At 36.7% G+C, this 20,130-nt stretch overlaps 1 protein-coding gene across 3 annotated transcripts in view; it reads right to left on the bottom strand.

Moving 5' to 3' along the window:
• LOC150097025 (CD109 antigen-like) overlaps nucleotides 1–20,130 on the bottom strand; it is a 623,307-nt gene that overhangs the window by 292,259 nt on the left and 310,918 nt on the right. For all 3 annotated transcript variants that reach the window (XR_016549783.1, XM_090407831.1, XM_090407832.1), the window contains one exon: nucleotides 1,477–1,590. Coding sequence is in view for 2 of the 3 variants with exons in the window: in XM_090407831.1 (XP_090263957.1) it covers nucleotides 1,477–1,590 (114 nt within the window). In the remaining variant the exon portion in view is untranslated. The remainder of the gene's footprint in view (nucleotides 1–1,476; nucleotides 1,591–20,130) is intronic.

The raw sequence follows: 20,130 nt of genomic DNA, 5'->3' as shown, positions 1-20,130 counted from the left end.
TTAAGCATGAGATACAGAGAAAAAGGGGCATTATGGAGGCATCATAAGAGAAGTGGAAATAATCAATTCCATGAGGACTCCAAAGTTCAGGAAAGGAGGGTAACTCAGTTGATGAGAATCCCAAGGAGTTCTTTCAATATGTAGCCAGCAAAAGAAAGAATGATTATGGAAGGAGACATTAATTGGAGAAAATGGTATAAAGACAGCGGTTGAGGAAGGTGTGATGGAGATATTCAATGAGCAGTTCATAAAGGTCTTTCAATTTTGTGAATGTGACTTCATGGGGAGTTCAGCAAACTAGATGTAAATAAAGCTGTGAGACATGATATATATATATATCACCATGTATTCTGAAGGAATGTGCCAGGGAGTTGATGCCAGCCTTGACATATTTTTTTAATATGATTCTTGCACTCGGTCAAGTTCCTAACGAGTGGAAGGAGGGCAAGATTGTGCCACTTCATAAAGGAGGTGATCGAACTCAAGCATCAAATTATAGGTCTATCTGTGTGTCAGGTGTTGTGGTTAAGTTGTTGGAGAAATTTGTAAGAACTAGGATCTAGAATTGGATTGACAACAATGGTATTATCTTGGATGAATAGCATGGATTTGCTAAAGGGAGGTCATGTTTTATTAATCTGCTTACTTATTACAATAAGGTGACAGCTTCCTTGGACAGAGGAGAAGGATACACAGTGATATATTTAGATTTTGGCCAGAAAGTAATGCACTATCATTAGCACATCAGCTTAGTCACAAGCTGAAGCTAGAACAAGGAACATTTATGTTTTTCGAATGAGATTACAATTAAAGCTAAAACTAAAGTTAAATTATTTGATATAAAAAATTAACAAAATTTAGACAAAGAACAGAATGACACAGCATTATTAAAAAAAAAAAAAGGGGGGGGGATACTATTGCTTGTCATTGCCATTTATAAGGGTGAGACAAAATCTTGGCGATAGATAGGTAGTCATGATTTAAGATTTAAGTTTGTTCTAGTTCAAATTCTAATTCTAGTTCAAACCTAAGCCAGCACTGACATAAAGCTTTGCATTATATACTAAGGCAAGTGATGTGAAGTCATTAGCTTCTGTATATGAGTTGCCCCAGTCCTAAAAATACTTCAGGAGTAAACTTTGTTTCCGTACTTAAACCAAGTATATAATTTCTTGGTATCTTTAATTCACAACCTACTGGTTGTAGAGCCAAGGCATTATCCACTTGGCAACCAGGCCAACAGTTAATATCAGTTCTTGATTTTGTTAAAGTAATTAACAGCTATTGGAAAGAAAACAGATATAAACTTATATTTTAATATGTAAATATGAATGGCTTATTTTTAAACATTTAATTTAATTTTAGATTGAAATGAATTTTCAATTGAATAATTGAGAGAGAGAGAGAGAGAGAGAGAGAGAGCACTTTCTAAGTAATCACAATTAGATTTTTTCTAAAATTTTACAAGTAACTTACAATCCCCTTCATCTGTTCCATCATCACAATCTTTATGCCCATCACATTTCTTATCTTGCAAATAACACTGACCACTTGTGCACTGATCAAATCCCAATGTTTTGTTGCAAAAGCCTACAACAGATATTATGACTTAAATTTGTATTCATATATAATAATCGCAATTCATAATACATATGCTAGGCTACAAGAACTCTGTGGACTCTATGTGGACCAAGTAATAATATGTTTTAATTTATTAAACGGGAGAGAGAACATGAATAATATTAATTACTAAGAATAATAAGACACAGGAAATAACCATACAGGTTTAGGGTTCTTCTTGGGGTTAGGTTTGCATGTGTCCAGGATGATGTTTAAACTTCCTTGAGGTGAAGTCATTCTGTAATATGATGCACTGGATGATGTTCAGTTTCAGGTCTTGTTGGAGAGCTTGCGAATTGGAGCAAACAATGTGCTCTATTGAGAAAAGATTTAAACATGCCTTTTTTTTGAGATAGATGATGGACTGAATCTTGTTGTAAGTGAACAGATGTAAATGTAAAATTATTGGGTTCTTATATTTTATTCCATCCCCTTATCACTGCGTCATTGTAATATTTTTATCTTATTATGTATTCTCTGTGCTTTATATATATTTGTAACATACATACATGTAGTACCCTCTTTCTATATCTATCCTAACTTTATCTTATTTTCTATTAATTCAAACATATATCGCTCCAACTCTAATTTCTTTCTATTCTACCTTCAGTGATTCTATATTCTTTGCACCTGAGAGCAAGGAAATTTATATCGATTTTTGACTGCGCCACCTTGCCTCAATATGGTACATGAAATATGATACCTCCGGTAGACCTCAATCATGCAATATTAATTACTTCTTAGAACATTCACAGTCGTGGTCTCTTTTACCTTATTATTTCACTCTAATGATTTCCCGCTTATAGGCTCAAATTATTTTAGATCAATGCATTGCAATAAATAAGATCAGGCGACACTCTTTAAGAAAATTCAACAAGCATATTTAATGATCACTAATTAAAGAAATGTACAATACAAAAAGAAGAGCGGGGGAACTATCCTCTGTTAATCTCAATTCAAAATTCATGCAACTACCTATATATCTCTTACAACAATTTTCTTTAGTTATTCGAATAGTTTATATTTACCTTCCTCAACTTAATTCTCAATATCTACTTCTATTTGCATCAATGTAACAACATGACATATATATAGCAATCAATCTTTATCAATAAAACACAAGGTATTTTCCCAACATTTCTCAACCAGTTTCTAATACTTTCCTCAGCTTAAATTTCAATATCTAGTTTAAGTGTATCTCTATCTTTATCAAGAATTATAATTATACAACAATAGGACAAAACTTAGATATTATACAAGTGTCAGATTACCTCCTAATCTCAATTAGCTTCTCAGGAATTAGCTATACTCATATATACATGCATTATCAATTTCAATTTTAAGAGACATATCAGTTATTCTCTGGCTTTAACTATCCTATCTTATGAATCTTATCAGTTTGTTAAAACATCTTTCTTACACCACATAATCTTATAAGATACAATATCAGACTCATGTGAACAGTCCTCCTCTTTGATGCACCCTTTTCTTCTATTTTTGTCACGCTGTCCTATGTTCCCTTTTCCTTTCCAAGTTTTGGATTTTCTACTTCTGGGTCCTCGGAGAACTGGCAGCTTCGTCGAGTCGGCAAGCAGGATACGAGGAACAATTCTCCGGCATTGAACACTCGGTCGAAGGGTTACGGTTGTCAGGCATTCACAGGCTCAGCTGAGTGGAATAGCATCTGGACAGTTTTGTTTCTCCTTACATATTCGCCTCTGGACATCCACGCTCCTTGACTCGAACGGCTTACGGTTAATCGACCTTCGATCTCCTTCCCCAGACCTCTCCGCGTCTGGGCAGAACCCTTCCTTGTTCCTTTCTTTAGATGTCGATGCTGGTTGTCGATCCTCTCATTCCTGAAAACTTGCCTTATATCCTTCTCAGTTTCCAAACCTTGGGTTCAGTTTTGGAACCCCCTTGCAATATCACGTGATAGCGTGTTCTGGAACTTTCGCCGACTTCTTCTTTCATGTTCCTAATTCATTTTTGTTGGTCTGCTGAAGTCACGTTTGATTCCTGCCATCCTTTTCTGCACTGACCTTGAAGGCCACCTGCGACTGAACATATAAACAAGAATCAAACGGCCTCCTGACTGCATGGCCTTGCCCTTGGAGTTATCAATTCTACATGTTTTGTTTTTGTAAATAGTAAGCTAATCCCCATTGTGCTGTACATATTCTGTATACAATACTAAATAATACTATAACATGTAGAATTCAGAATACTTCAGTATTATCCTTCTTTCTCATGCACTATCTGGGTTTTACCTTCCTATAAAAGGTCGATGCATTTACCAGACGAAAATTCATGCTGCAACTTTTACGTAAGTATTCCAGATAGTGTATGAGAAAGAAGGATAATGTTTACTTCTGATAATCTTATTATCAGAAGTAAACTTATAATTAATTTCAGGTTATAATAATAGGCTAATACGGTCAGTTCTCATTATACCAAACCTGTAAGAACTGCAGGAATGGTTTGTTATATTAGAAAATTAGCCAGTAGATTTCCTTTAGATTGTATTTGTCAATGAGGTTTTGTTTGGCATTTTTCAGTAGTTTATTATTGTGATAAGTTTGTAACATTATAGAAAATGCTATCATAAGTGTTCTCTATAATGAAAGTTGACTGTAATAAGCTAATAATATTTGTTGTAATATTATTAGCTTATGGGATACTTAGAATACTTCAGCAATTCTGATAATCTTATTATCAGAAGTAAACTTATAATTAATTTCAGGTTATAATAATAGGCTAATACGGTCAATTCTCATTATACCAAACCTGTAAGGACTGTATTTGTCAATGAGGTTTTGTTTGGCATTTTTCAGTAGTTTATTATTGTGATAAGTTTGTAACATTATAGAAAATGCTATCATAAGTGTTCTCTATAATGATAGCCTATAATTAATTATTCAGAAAAGTGTAAAGGCTGCAGCCATCTTTTCAGTCTAAACTAGAATTCCCATACTAAATACCAGGAATGAAAGACCACTAACCTATTTAGGAAAATTCGTACTGTCAAATATAGACAAGCAATAAAACAAAACTTACTTCAATGGCAGATGCCCCCCAGCGAAATTCCAAGATATCCTAGATCTAACCATCATACACAAACAAAGACAGAGTACGTGATGTCACTGAGACTTGTTCTTCAGAAATTTCCAAACTCATAACATCACGATTCCTTATCTCTAACAACACCCACAAGATCATATGCAAACCAAACACACAGAAAGTCACTGACAGATGGGGTGCCTGAGCGAAATTCAAAACATTCCCTACTCTATCTTATCGCTTATCCACAATTCCATATGCAAACAATTCACTTATCTACATCTCACAAGAACACACATCCACAACAGTGACGCCACTTCCCCGTTCACCCTACCCCTATTTGGTTTGAAGTGTCACACCAATCATGGCACGAATCGTTGTTCACTCATAATCTTCCTTTTCCATTCAAAACATTAAAGTCACTTATTTAAATTTGATAACAACCCACAGAACACCTATCATGAAATACATTTATCTCCTTCTCTAGACAGTTCATCTTGGAACTATTTAAGGGTAATTAGCACTCTTAAAGCTTCCAAAACACAGAATTTAAATAAAGTCAACCTTATTAGAAAATATGATTCTCTTAAATATATACAGGATAGCAAAACTTCTCATTTTGACTCTACCAATTTAAAAAACGTTGTTATTAATGAGTCTTCCCATCAACTATCTTTGGCAGAAGAAAGCATACTTGCTAAAGGTCTTAACTTTGTCACCTCTCCTACATCCATTTCTAAAGAACATCTCTTAACAAAGGTAGAAAAGGCAGTTTCTTTATTACCTAACAAAGAAGCTAACCTCCTCCGTATTGTAGCCATTTTTCACCATAAGTAAAGCTAGACCTCCAAGCTAGACCTAGACATAATGAAAGTCGACTGTAATAAGCTAATAATATTTGTTGTAATATTATTAGCTTATGGGATACTTAGAATACTTCAAGATTCAGAATACTTCAGCAAATATTCTGATTCAGAATACTTCAGCAAGTATTCTGAATCTTAATAAGATTCAGAAAAACCAACTAAGAAACAACAGCCATTGAAAAAGTAATAAAAAATGAAACTGGAGAGAGAGAGAGAGAGAGAGAGAGAGAGAAAGAGAGTGTTTTGAAAGCAAGTGTCTGTTAAGAATGACACAGCAAATATTATTAGAGTGAACAGTATCAACATATTGGAATGGTCCACCACCTTTGCTCGGAGTTTCCTGGTGTTGCACCACCTTACCTCAGTCCTAAAGATATTTGCAGGTGCAAACTTTGTTTGCTCAAGGATAAAGGATTAAACTAAATTTATTATAGTCTAACCAAGTGCAAAATAAACGTCCAACTTCATTCTCTAAATTCAGAGTAATTCAATAATAAGGTGGTACACCTGTTGGCAACTTGTATAGGTAAATATGACCTCTCCTATTGCTTCTGCCTTAGTATCTCCACGTTTGGGTCTGCCTCCCACTGACCTCAATAAAGGTTGAAACCGGTCTGGATAGTGGCCCTTCCCTTAATGCATAGCAGTATACATGTCTGCAAGGAGATGTGCTTTGCATTATGGGAGATACCGAGACAAGGAGTAACGAGAGCTTGGTCCACCTTTGTTCGGAGTTGCCTAGTATTGCACCACCTTGCCTCAGTCCTGAAGATATTTTCAGGCACAAACTTTGTTTGCTTACACTTGGATAAAGGATTAAACTAAATTTATTATAGTATCAACATAGAATGAAAATGATGTTATTAATGTCAAATGTGTGGACGTGGAAATATAGGAGAATGAAATGGACATTAATAAAGAAATTGCACACTTGAATGTTATCCTTCATAGGACAAAGTATGAAATTCAAAAATTGCAGAAGGTGCAAGAGATTAGTGAGGCTGTAAAGAGATAGAAACAGATAGTCTGAAGGAATAAAAACCAACTGAACAAACAAGAAAAAACAAGTTAAGGAGAAAATTATGTAGGGAGACTCAGTGATCAGGGGAGTACTTAATGAAAATGCGCAAAATCGTATTTTCTGGGTGAAAAAATTCATGATATTAGCCATGCCATCTTAATGCAAAAATATAAGTCGAAGGAAATGACTGTCTTGGTTAGTAAAATGATTTGAGAGACAAGAAGTATTCAATGAGGGGGGATGTAAAGGAGTTGTTAGAAGAAGCATAACTGAAATGCGAGAATGTGAGGATTTTAAGTCTCCTACCATGCTATGATAGAGGTGAACTGAAGAGGAGGAGAGTGTTGATAGCCAATGAGTCTATATGTGCAGAAGGAATGGTGTAGGATTTCTGGATCTGTGGTATGTGGTTGATGGAAAGAAGGATTTGTACAATGCTGATGGACTGCATATAAATGGTTTTGGTGTTCGGTGTCTAAAGACAGCTTTGTTCACCGAGTATGCTGAAGTGCAAATTCAGGGAAACTTAAGCAATTAGGGTGGAAACAAGTGAGTTTTTGTGACAGCACCCATGAAGCGAGTGAGTGTGATCAAGTGAGGAATCTAGTCTCTCAAGCAAACATATTGAATAGGGTAGTCAATTCAGAAAATAAAGGTGAGTGAGGCCTAAAGGATTGCTGCAGTTTCTATATACTGATGCTAGAAGTATCAGGAACAAGAGGGAGGAGTTTTTGACATTAGTTAGTGCAACCTCGCCAAAGTATAGGCCTTAGTATGACTTCAATAACAGACAATGATGTAGTTACAGGGATAGAATGTAAGATAGAAAAGAGAGGATGGGGGAGGAGTACTGCTGATAATAGCAGATGAATTGCAACCAAAAAGAATAGGAGATGGGGGGGGGACTGTTCATTTTGAAATAATATGATGTGAGATTAAGGCCAGTAAGACAAAATATACACTTGGTTGTTGCTATCGACCAGGGAGTTCCACAGATGACCTGGAAAACATGCATCGCTAAATTAGCACAATGAGTACAAGTCGAGTGATTATTATGGGGGGACTTCAACTATGGAAATATAGAGGGGAAGGAAGAAAGAACACATGGCAGGAAGGAAATAGAATAATTTACTTTAATTTATACACCTGCTGAGAGATAATTACTTAAGGCAGCATATGATGGAGGAGACTAGCAGTGGGAGAGTTATTTAACTTGGTCATAGGATCAGAAGAGCTATCCATAACCAAGGTGACTACACTGCTTCCGATTGTTGAAAGTGACCATGCAATTATAACTTGGGAAACTGTAAAACATCAGAAATATTCTGTGAAGAATGGGTATAAGTGGAACTACAAGGCAGGTGATTATGACAAGCTAAGGGAGAAGCTTAAATCTGTGCCATGGATTTAAAACACTGCTGGATAAGGATGTTAGCAGTGGATGGGAGATAGTTAAGGGTCATCTAGAGCAGCACTTCCCAAACTGTGGGCCACAGCCCCCTTGGGGTGGGGGCATAGGTTTTGTTGAGGGGGGGGGACCGTGAAATAATGAAAACAAATTTAAAATGTTTTAAGACTAAGTAGATTTTTTTATCTTAAAAGAATCCTTGAGAGATCTGAGATTCTATAAGAGCAGTATATTTAATTTTTATTATTTATTATTTCTTTCTTGTTTTTTTTATATTTTAATGGAAAAAAATCACACATTGGTGTGGGTTCACAAATTTTGCTTCCTGCGTATTTCAGCATTTAATGAATATTAGTAAATATATGCTTATTCATATAAGTTTCATTTCAAAGCAGAAATCTAAGAATTGCAGTTTCAAATATTTCACCTGATATTGACTTTTTGTGCAGCAGTATTGAAACACATCCATCACATTAAATTGTTATTAAACTTCTTTTATGTTTTTAATTCTTTCTTTATTACTAATCATTTTACGTTTCATGTGCTTGTACTGTAAATGTACAATAACAATATATCTGTCTATATGAAAATATGAGATAACGTACCATGTCAAATGTATAAGTAAGATGCTAAAAATGTAATATTTGCATTTAATTTTTGCAATATTTGCTGTGTGTTTTGTATTGAATATAAATACAATAAATATTATAATAAGACATGTTTATATTATGATTTTCTTTTGAAGGGAGCTGTGAAATATATTAATTTTTCCAAAGGGGGGGGGGGAATCCCTGACATCGAGAAGTTTAGGAAGCAATATTAAACTGCATATCTAAGGTAAGGAGGGTTAATCAAACAGGAGCTAGATGGATGAACAATATCATTAACCACAAACTGCAGAAGAAAATGTTGTAGATAGTATATAAAGAGAAAGGTGACAGCATGGCAAGGAAGTCAAAATCAGATTATGAGAAGAATCTAGCCAAGCAGGCAAAAGGCTTCTTTCATTATGTGGCAAGTATGAGGAAGAATGACTATGGAAGATTAACTTTAATGAATGATGATAGTCATGAGCAGACAGCAACAGATAAAATAGTTGAGTTGCTGAGTGATCACTTTGCAAGGGTATAATCATCATAAAGCAATATATTATATTGCTTTAATATATGTGATAGACACTGATATGGGAACAGAGATGAATGAATTAGAGGTTCTTAGGACAATGCAGAATCTCGATGTAAATATCACTGTGGGATTGGATAGGATATCAGCTAGGGATTTGTGAGAATGTGCAAGGGAAATGGCAATGCCTCTGACTAGGTTCTTTAATTTAAGTATAAGTTGGGAAGAAGAGAATACATGTAGTTATATGGGAATGGAATTTCTAGAATTCTTGAAGGACAAATGTTTTAGGCAACATGTAATAAAGGGAACAAAAGGTTCAAGAGTTTTGGATTTGGTCATAGCATCAGAAGAGCTGATGATAACTGAGATGACATCTCCCCACCCCCTGCCCCAGTTGGAGAGAATGATTGTGTGGTTTTGACATGGAAGCTGAATAGACATGCAGGAGTATTGAAGAAAAGAGAATGTATGTGGAATTATAAGGTAGGTGATTATAATAGTCTTAGATATCAACTTGGAGCAGTTCCGTGGAAGGCAGAATTGGAAGGCCAGGATATCATTAGTGCTTGGGAAATTGTGAAGGAATATTTGTTAGCAGCAATAGTAAGCTGTATTCCAAGAGGATACAATTTGGTGAAAAGTGGATGACAAACAATATCAAACAGGAACCACAGGTGAAAAAATAGGTTAAGGAAGAGATATAAGGAGAGGGGCAGAGAGCAGATGCATGAAGAAGATAAGACTCAGGCCAGGAGAGTGACTTGTATGGTAAGGAAGGCAAAAATGGAATATGAGAAGAGACTGGCACTAAGATCCAAAGAAAATCTGAGAGAATTTTTTAGCTATGTGGCCAGTAGGAGGAGAAATGATTGTTGAAGAACGACACTGTGGGATAAAAATGGGAATAGAGTGACTGATGCAGAGGACATAGTGGACTTATTCAATTAATACTTTATTGCAGTATTTCATCCTGGATAAGTAAGTTTTAATACTAGAAGATAGGGAAGGTTCGAGATTTAGAGGTGGAAGAAGAGAGCATGTTCCAAATCTGAGTACTCTGGATGTCAGTAAATCTGTGGGACTGGATGGCATTTCACTATGGGTTTTGAGAGAATGTGCTAAAGAACTGACCGCTCCATTGACCTGGCTTTTCAATGAAAGTCTGGCTACAGGAAACATACTGAAGGAATGGAAGGAAGGTAAGATAGGGCCATTGCATAAGGGCTGTAGCAGACTATATGTGTCTAACTATAGGACAGTTTGTGTTTCATCAGTAGTTAAGATCTTGGAGAACCAGTGAGGGATCATATACAACGTTGGGCAGTTGAGGGTAATGTTATCTATGAGAGTCAACATGGATTTGGTAAGGGGCACTCTTGGTTTAGTAATATGACTGCCTTTTATAATAAAGTGACAAGAGCAGTTGATGAGGGAAAGGCATATACTGCCATTTTTTTGGATTTTTCAAAAGGCATTTGACAGGGTACCACATGATAAGCTGATATTTAAGTTGCAGCACATGGGTTTAGATGTCGGATTAGCTAACTGGATTCAGAATTGGCTATCTGATATGTATCAGAGAGTTGTGTATGTTTGGGCAATATCATGGAGGCAGAAGGTTACAAGTGGGGTCCCACAGGGCTCAGTACTTAGACTTGTATTGTTTAACATTTATATCAATGACGTTGTCAATGGATTACAGTTGGATATTCAGTTGTTTGCAGATGATGTGAGGCTGGGAAGGGTTATTAGTAATAGTGCAGATGTGGCAGCCCTGCAAGAGGATTTGAATAAACTAGAAAGATGGATGAATAAATAGGTGTATCGGATGAATGCGGCAAAATGTAAAGTCTTTAAGTTTGGGATACATTGATGGGAGGCAGCATACTCGATTGGAGGAGCTGTACTGGAGGAAGTAGAGGAGACAAGAGATATGGAAGTGATGATTGATAGAAAAATGAAATTCAGGGAACATATTGCAAAGGTAGTGAATGTAATCCAGAGGATTACTGCAATACTGAGAAGGACTCTGACCTGCAGAGATAAAAGAGTTATAGTTCTATTGTATAAGACCCTGATAAGACCACACTTAGACTATTGTTCTCAAATTTGGTCCCCAGAATTTGAAGGGGATAAATTATCTATAGAAAGAGTACAAAGGTGGATAACAAAAATGGTTTCAGGACTGTACAATGATAGTTATGAGGATCAGCTGAGAGAATGTGGACTGCAGAGTTTGGTAGATAGAAGAAGGAGAGGTGATATGATTGAGATTTTTAAACTGTTGACAGGTAGTTACAGAGTTGACATGATAATTAATACTTAAGGAATTGACAGCGTACACTAGAAATATAAATTAAATCAACTTTAATATATACTTTCCAATATTTACGTGCACGTGTTGACATAATAATTAATACTTAAGGAATTGACAGCGTACACTAGAAATATAAATTAAATCAACTTTAATATACACTTTCCAATATTTATGTGTACATGTCTTTATCCCATCTCCATGGGATAAAGACACATGTACTCAAGTACTACATAACAGCAAATGAGAAACGAAGCGAGGAAGCTACCATTTTCCTAAAGTCCTGATGGTCCCCCCACCCCCACCCCTGGCGGGCTATATAGGTGTTCTTGGCCTTTGGACTGAAGTTCTTCTGATGTATGTTTCCCAAATTTGGGGCAGGTTTGGTATGTTCCTAAGGGCTAAGGCTGATTCCATGAATAGTCTTTCATATTTGAACTTGCTGCAGTGTATTACTGTGGCGAGTATCCAGAGCATGGTCTGCAAGCCCAGAGTGGCTGTACTAGTGAAATTGGATATAGTCCTTGTGTTCTGAGATTCTGATATTTGCTGTCCTGTCTGTTTGGCTAATGTAGGACAATTTACAGCTGCAAGGGACCTGATATACACCAGGCAGGTCTAGGGGAAGTGGTTGGTCTTTAGTGGAGCAGATAAGGGATGCCAATTTTCTATATGGTCTGTAACAAGAGGTCAAGTCATGTTTTTTTAGGATTTTGTTGATTTTTTCTGAGGTGCCTCAGATGTAGGGAATGGTGATGGATTTAGATTAATCTTTTTTTTGTGTGAAAGGGGAAGGTGGGTTGTGAATAACTGGTTTTAGTATTTTTTGGATTTTTTTAGGGGGTAGCCATTTGCTGAAAAATTGTTAAGGATGTGATTTAGTTCAGTGGTTAAGGCTTGGTCATTTGAACAGATTAGTCATTTTATGATGGAAACAGTTAATTTTTTTATAGTGCCTCCAAAAAATTAACTCTTTCCATCATAATATCAAATTTACATTAGAATTGGAAAACAATCGTCAACTACCCTTTTTTAGATGTACTAATTAAAAGAAAAGAGAATAGATTAAAAGAAAATAAAAGAACATATGAAACTTACGATATATATATAGAAAACCCACAGATACTGGACGGTATCTCCATTATTCTTCTGATCATCACCATACACAGAAATGCAGCATTATACGTATGCTAAGAAACAGAGCCCGAAATATAGTCACAGAAGAAGAAGAAGAAGACATGCATACTGAACTTTCCTTTATATCTAAATCTCTATCACAGAATGGTTATCCTCAAAACATAATCAATAAAATTCTCTACAGAACAACCTCCAACAACAACATATAGCAACTAAGTATGTTTCATCCATCGTCTTACCCAATGTTGGCTCAGTCTCCACAAAAATAGCTAGAATTATGAAGCCTTATAACATCAGAGTTGTTTTTAAACCGACGAGTACCACTAGACTGTTTTTATGATGTTGTCTTTGTCTCCTAAAGACAACGTAGATTTCTTCAAATATGCATATATTTGTGTTTATAGCATACCATGCATGTGTGGACTATCCTACATAGGCCAAACTTCAAGAAGCCTAGAAATTAGAAAGAAGGAACATGCAGGAGATGTCAATCACAACAGAACAGACACCTCAGATTTGGCACATCATTTCTCAACTTCAAACCACACAATAGATTGGGATGACAGCTCCATGGCATGTATTATTATTATTATTATTCGTGACATCTCCAAGGAGTCCGAAGACTCGTCATGGGAGGGCACCTACTATACAACTGTCTCCACCACTACACCGAACCTCTACCAATCATCTCCATCAACGCCATCTACTGCCCACCACCACAACTAGTAATTTTTGTCTGTAAATTGCGTGTGTTCTGAAGGGCCGATTTGTCTGTATGCAGGATGAAAAACCCAAGTTTCCAGGAGAAAAAAACCCTGCTATATAGAAGAGGATTACAGTTGTCGAACTTTTAAAGAAGCTGCAGTAGTCCTACGAACAGGATGTAACCTTAATCGTAACCAAGGAGTTATATTAAAAGATATGTGAAAAAATCTGATTAACTCATTAAGTTTAGCGGAGCTACATTACGCTAAAAATCATGTAAGGTAGCAATGTGCAGTATGATATTCTCTCAAAAGATGTTGTTACTCACATGAATACTAGCATCAGATTGAGTCAGATTGAGGGACCAGCATCAGATTTGAAGTCAGATTGAGGGAATGAATTTAAGTAAATTGCATTCCCACAATCTGACTTCAAATCCCACATTCTAAAGATCAGTTACCACCTTTGGGAATCTTCTCTGGATCTTTTCTAACATATCCTCATCACCATGAAAACCAGGTGACCAAATTTGTGCATAGTAATCCATATGAGGCCTGACCAAGGCCTAATACAATAGAACCATAACATCTTTATTTCTGTACATTGAGGTCCTCTGACTGTTGCCATTACCTAATGTGAAAACTTCGTAACTTGTGCAATGCAATCTCTGAATGCTAAGACCTTATCTGCAACCACCACCACTACTCCTAAATGGCTTATCTCCTCTATTGCCTTCAAAATTTGTCCCCCAAGTGTATACTATGCATCCCATTGTTGCTTAGGAAATTTCAGAACTTTGCAATATTTCCACTCACTTACCCACTCATATGATCTATTCAAGTCCACCTAAAGCTACAACATCTGGGTGACTCCTCATTGTTTTACCCAATTTTGCATTATCTACAAACAGTTATATATCTCTAGTTAAACCTCTCCCAATATCATTAATATACAAGTGGAACAACAACAGCCCCACAACAGACTCCTGTAGCACACTACTAGTGACTTTCTTTTATCAAGATACTGCACCATCATATCAGCAAGTTCTACATGTACCTAGTCAACTCATCATCTGTTATTCAATCCCATCCATTTCAATTTAGTTACCATTTTATTGTGACAAACTATCAAAAGCCTTTGCAAAATCTAAATATACCAGTGTATGCGTATCTCCCTTGTCCTATGAGTTCATCATCTTTTTATAATACATAAGTAAGTTGGCAAAACATTCTTCCCCTTTAACAAATCCATACTAATAATCACAGAGAATACTGCTGCCATCAACCCACTTCTGTATCTGAGCTGTCAGTAAAGGTGAGTTAGCCAGTCTCATATGGAGGTAGAGGATTTTTCACATGGAAACTCGGGTTTTTCGGCCCTCGGAACAGGCAAACCAGCCTGTGAACACACAGATTTACAGTCATAAATATATACTTAACCCTCATTAGGAGGGCCTAACCAGTCCTACAGGACAGATTAGGAACGAGGGGAACGCCTTAAGAATAAATAAATAAAGTAACTTCTCAAAGGACGCTCGTATGGAAGAGAAGTAGCGGTGTGTGAAGAGAACTCCAGTTTCAGATAAGTTTTTTTTTGAAATAATTAATTGTATACAAATGTGTGTTCATGAATAAGAGTTGATATAAAGGTTGTGCGCTTGTAGTGTTATTAGGGTGTGGGATATTTTGTTTAAATTTATTTACACAAAATTTTGTTTAAATATACCAAATTCATTGATATTAGAGTAACTGGCAAAGGAAAGATGGTGGTGGCTTTGTCATTGCAGGAATTTGACTTCAGTCGTTTTGTGAAATGTGAGGTGTGATATATGTACTCATTTAATTACATTGATAAATTGTGGATATTTAAGGCAGATGGAAGGAGGGTATGTATGAAGTGTGAGCTGAATGAGGATTTGAGGAGTGCTAATATGTTAATGACAGAAATTATTGTTAGCGAGAATGCAACGAGGAGAATGTCTGTTCATCTTTCATCTGATAGAGAAGGATGGTGTAAAACAACAGTGAAAAAATATTAAAAAATTACTGAAAAAGGAAACGAGTGATCTGAAAAAATTAATGAATGGTAAGAAGGATGAAAGTGATGTGAATGTGAGAGAATGAACGAAAGAAGAAATAGTGTGAAGCAAGGTTTCGAAGCTCAGAAAATTGAAAGAATGAATGAATGACAGCGAAAGTTTGAACGGAGGGATCAAAAGTACGAAAACTCGAATGGATGAATGAGAGTGAAAGTGTCACGCAGGGTTCGAGAGTTCGAAAATTTGAAAGAATGAATGACAGAGAAAATGCCAGAGACCTACAAGTGGCATTGTATGGTGACTCAATTATTAAAGGTGTGCTGCACAAGAGGATGCACAAGGCATGTTTTACTGGAGGTAGAATGAATAGAGTGATTGAGGCATTGGATATGAGAAGGAAGCGAGCAAAAGAGTTGGTAGTTTTAATAGATACAAATGACTTGACTGCAAACAGAACATGTCAGATTGGATATGAGGAGGTTGTTGAGACGGATAAAAGCAAGACTAGTGTGATAGGAAAGGTAGTAAGCATGCTGTCCAGGTACGACAGTGGTGAGATGAGGAGGAGAGCAAGGATAATGAATGATATGTTAGCAGAAATGTGTAAGGAAAAAGGAGTGCAATTTGTTAATGCCTGCAATGAGTTTGAAGGATGAAGTGAACTATATAAGAGTGATGGACTGCATTTGAGTGGTTTCGGTGTGAGTCGCTTGGAGAGACTGCTGCTGGAAGGTAGAGAAGTTGGTACCGAGAATGAATTTGATCAAGTGGGAACTGATTTGGAAGTGCAGGGGGAGAGTAAGACAGCAGAGATCGAAGACATGGTTATAAATGAGGAAGTGAGTGACATGAGTATAGAGAACTGGTGTGCAAAAGGAACAGGGAAACAGAAAAACTTAGGGTGGACAGGGGAACACAGTGTGAAAAAGGTGGAAGCCACAAGAGGATGTGAATACATGTCAACACAGGAAAGGAATGGGATGACCTGGGATCAAGAGGAGACAGTTGGATTTGAAGAGGATTCTAAAATGAATAAGCAGAAAGGGAAATGGCTTCAGTTGAGCAAGGAGAAATCACATTGAATGAGTGGTGTCAGTGGAACCAGCTGCAGATCCAGGAATGAGCTGCTGTGTTTGTATACAAATGCTAGAAGTGTAAGAAAGAAGGCAGATGAAATGGTTGCATTAATTGAGTCTGTTCACCCAAAAATTAGTGGAATAAGTGAGACATTGTAGGAAGAGGATGACATCCTAACAGGAATAGAGATGGAAGCGTATGATGGGTATGATGTATTTTATGAGGATAAAAAGAGGAAAAGGGGTGGGTTGCTATTGATGATGATGATAGAGAAAGAGTTATGTCCATACAAGGTAGAGATGGAAGAGAGAAATAGTGCCAGTAGTTTTGAGGCAGTATGGTGTGAGATAGAGGTGAATAGACTGAAACACTTGGTTGGATGTTGCTATAGACCTGGTAATGTGGATGATGGTGATATGAAATGTATAATCAAATTAGCCAAGCAAATAAGAAAAGACTGATCATTATGGGTGATTTTAACTATGGCAATATTAGACTGGGATGATGACATAGCAACTGAAAGTAAAGAAAATGAGTTTCTTGAATTTTTGGGAGACAACTACCTCAGACAGTCTGTAACAGAGGGCACACAAGGATTGAGAGTCTTGGATTTGATCATCTCATCACAAGATGTAATTATAAATGAGCTGTCCAATCACTCACCAATTGGTGAGAGTCACCATGAAGTGATTACCTGGGTGGTTTCCAGCAGTGTGAGAACCACTGAGAAAAGGGTATATGTGGAACTAAGGTGTGTGTTGGAGGGGGGATTACGAAGAGCTCAGGAGACAGCTTATGGGATTTTCAACAACTATCTAGTAGACCCAATATCTAAATGTATTCCAAGGGTCAGAAAATTAAATAAGGTAAGTGTGAAATGGATGAAGAAAGAGATTAAGCATGCAATATCGAGAAAAAGGGCATTATGGAGGCAGCATAAGAGAAGTGGTAATGACCAATTCCATGAGGATTGGTTGGTAAGGGTAGCAAAAGTGAGGTATGAGCAGCAGTTGGACAATGAAGCCAAAAAGAATCCTAGGGAGTTCTTTCGTGGCTAGCAAAAAAAGAATGATTAAGGAAGGATGACATTGATGGGAGAAAATAGTATAAGGACAGCTGTTGCAGAAGATATAGTGGAGATACTTAATGAGCAGTTCATAAAGGTCCTTCAATCTTGTGAATGTGACTCATGGAGAGATTGAGAGCAGTTGATGATGGGAAGGAGAGACTGACTGTAAGTGAGCAAAAGGTGTATGGGGGAGTTGAGCAAACTAGATGTTAATAAGGCTGTGGGACTTGATAATATATCACCACATATTCTGAAGGAATGTGCCAGGGAGTTAACATCTGCCTTGACATAATTTTTTAATATGAGTCTTGCTCTGAGTCAAGTTCCTAAGAAGTGGAAGGAGGGCAAGATTGTGAAACTTCATAAGGGAGGTAATAGAACTCAAGCATCAAATTATAGGCCTATCTATGTGTCAGGTGTTGTGGTTAAGTTGTTGGAGAAGCTTGTGAGAACTAGGATCCAGAATTGGGTTGACAAAATTGTATTATCTTTGATGGACAGCATGGATTTGCTAAAGGGAGGTCATGTTTTATTAATCTGGTTACTTATTACAATAAGGTGACAGCTTCCTTGGACAGAGGAGAAGGATACACAGTAATATATTTAGATTTCGCAAAGTTTTTTGATAGATTACTGCGTGATAAGTTGATAGTCAAACTACAGTGGATGGGGTTAGATACTAGATTGGTGCATTGGATTGGAGACTGGCTATCTGATAGGTATCAACAAGTTGTGTATGGGGGTGCGATATCCAGGAAAAGGAAAGTCACTAGCAGTGTTCCTCAGGGGTCTGTTTTAGGGCTATTACTGTTTAACTTGTATATTAATGATATTGGTGAAAATTTGGATGGAGATATTCAGTTGTTTGCAGATGATGAAAATTTGGGACAAACTATGGAGAGTAGAGAAGATGTTGTGGCTTTACAAGAAGGCCACAACATCTTCTCTATGGGAATGGTGATGCAAGTTCAATGTTACAAATGTAAAGTTTTAAAATTTGTGAAACAAAGATGAGATGTTCAGAATTTATGGTTGGTGGGGATATATTGTCGGAGGTGGAGGAAAGAGATCTTGGGATGATAGTGGATAACAATTTGAAATTTAGGGGACATATTGTGTTTTGAAGACAACACAATGACTTCTGGGAATGATGTAGACAATGACTTGTAGAAGTATGGAGATTCTTGTTCCATTGTATAACACACATGGAGTACTGTACCCAGATCTGGTCATCTGTTTTCCAAAAGGACAAAGAGATGTTGGAAATGGTCCAGAAGTGACTGACTAAGTTAGTTTCTTACCTCTGGAATATTGAATATGAAGAAAGATTTAGAAGATGCAATTTACATTCTAGTGGATAGGAGGAAGAGGAAGGAGATATGATAAAGACCTACAAATTAGTAAGGGGTTGTTATAGGATCAATATTGGAAAGGTTCTACAGAAAACAGTAGAAGATCAGTGGAGAACCAGAGGTCATTCCTGGAAACTGTATAAAGAGGGTGTGAGCAGGGGAACGAGAAGTAGGTTTTTTGAATTGTGAATAGTGAATGATGTTGTGAATGATTGGTATGCCTTGCCTGAAAGTGTGGTGTCTGCAGAGAATTTGAGTATGTTTAAAGCAAAGTATGATGAGCTGTGTGTATGATAAAAGGACCTCCTAGATGAGCCTTTGACTCCAATGAAGTAGGTATGCTAAAGTTAACATTGACTCCCTGAAACATTCACTTAAGGAGCTCGGTGATATGTCATCAAGTTTTATTTGCCTTATTGACATCAAGCTTACTTAATTCTTCTTATATGTCTGCTCACTCACAAATACACTATCCTGTTTGATTCCCTCTACACTTGCTCTTCTCATGATTTCACACTGATGGGATGAAACGTCCCTGAGGGACTGTTCACTGAATACCTGAAGTATGCCTTCTGCAGCAATCTACCATCTGCATACATTAACATCATCTTACCATAATCATTCTTCCTTCTACTTGAAGCATACTGGAAAAACTCTATGATTTTTCTTGGCCTGATTTGCTAATTTGATACTGCACTTTTTGCTGTTCTTAACCATCTTAGAATTCTCTTTATGTTCTTCATGCAACTGATTATTACTATTATTCATCTTGTGCTTCTTCCACAGTACCTTCCAGATTCCGTACTTAATTCCTTCATTCAGCTATTTGACCTTCAGAATACATCCACACATTAATGCCATTAAATATCTTTTAGTCAGTGCTCATGAAGTATTTATTTCCTTTCTGCTTAACTTCTCATTCCATGCTCTAACTCTAAGCTGTTTCCTAGGCTTCTTATAATCACAAACCTTATAGGTCCCCCTTATATTTCCATTCCTTACAGAAGTGTTCATATTGCTGGCCTTGATCCAGGTGATCATCTCATGTCATTATTATCAACTGGGGGGAAATGTGACAAGCCACTCACAATCACATCTTCCTATAAAATGGTTAGATCTAAAATTCTAGATCCTTGCATGCCTTCCTTTATATACTACCTAAGATAATTGCCTCTCAAGAAGAACTCAAGAAATTCATTCTTCTTATACTCATTCCAATCTATACATAATTAACATCACAGATAATAATTATATTTCCCTTGCTCACTAAACAAAGTTGCTTATACATTTCTTCATTACCATCTTCCACATTCCCTGGCCTGTAGAATATCCAACTAA

This window comes from Typopeltis vanoorti, chromosome 18 (genome assembly GCF_054136105.1).
Source record: "Typopeltis vanoorti isolate ZY-2024b chromosome 18, IOZ_Tvanoo_1.0, whole genome shotgun sequence".
Lineage (NCBI taxonomy): Eukaryota > Metazoa > Arthropoda > Arachnida > Uropygi > Thelyphonidae > Typopeltis > Typopeltis vanoorti.
This window is presented reverse-complemented; position numbering and strand designations above follow the sequence as displayed.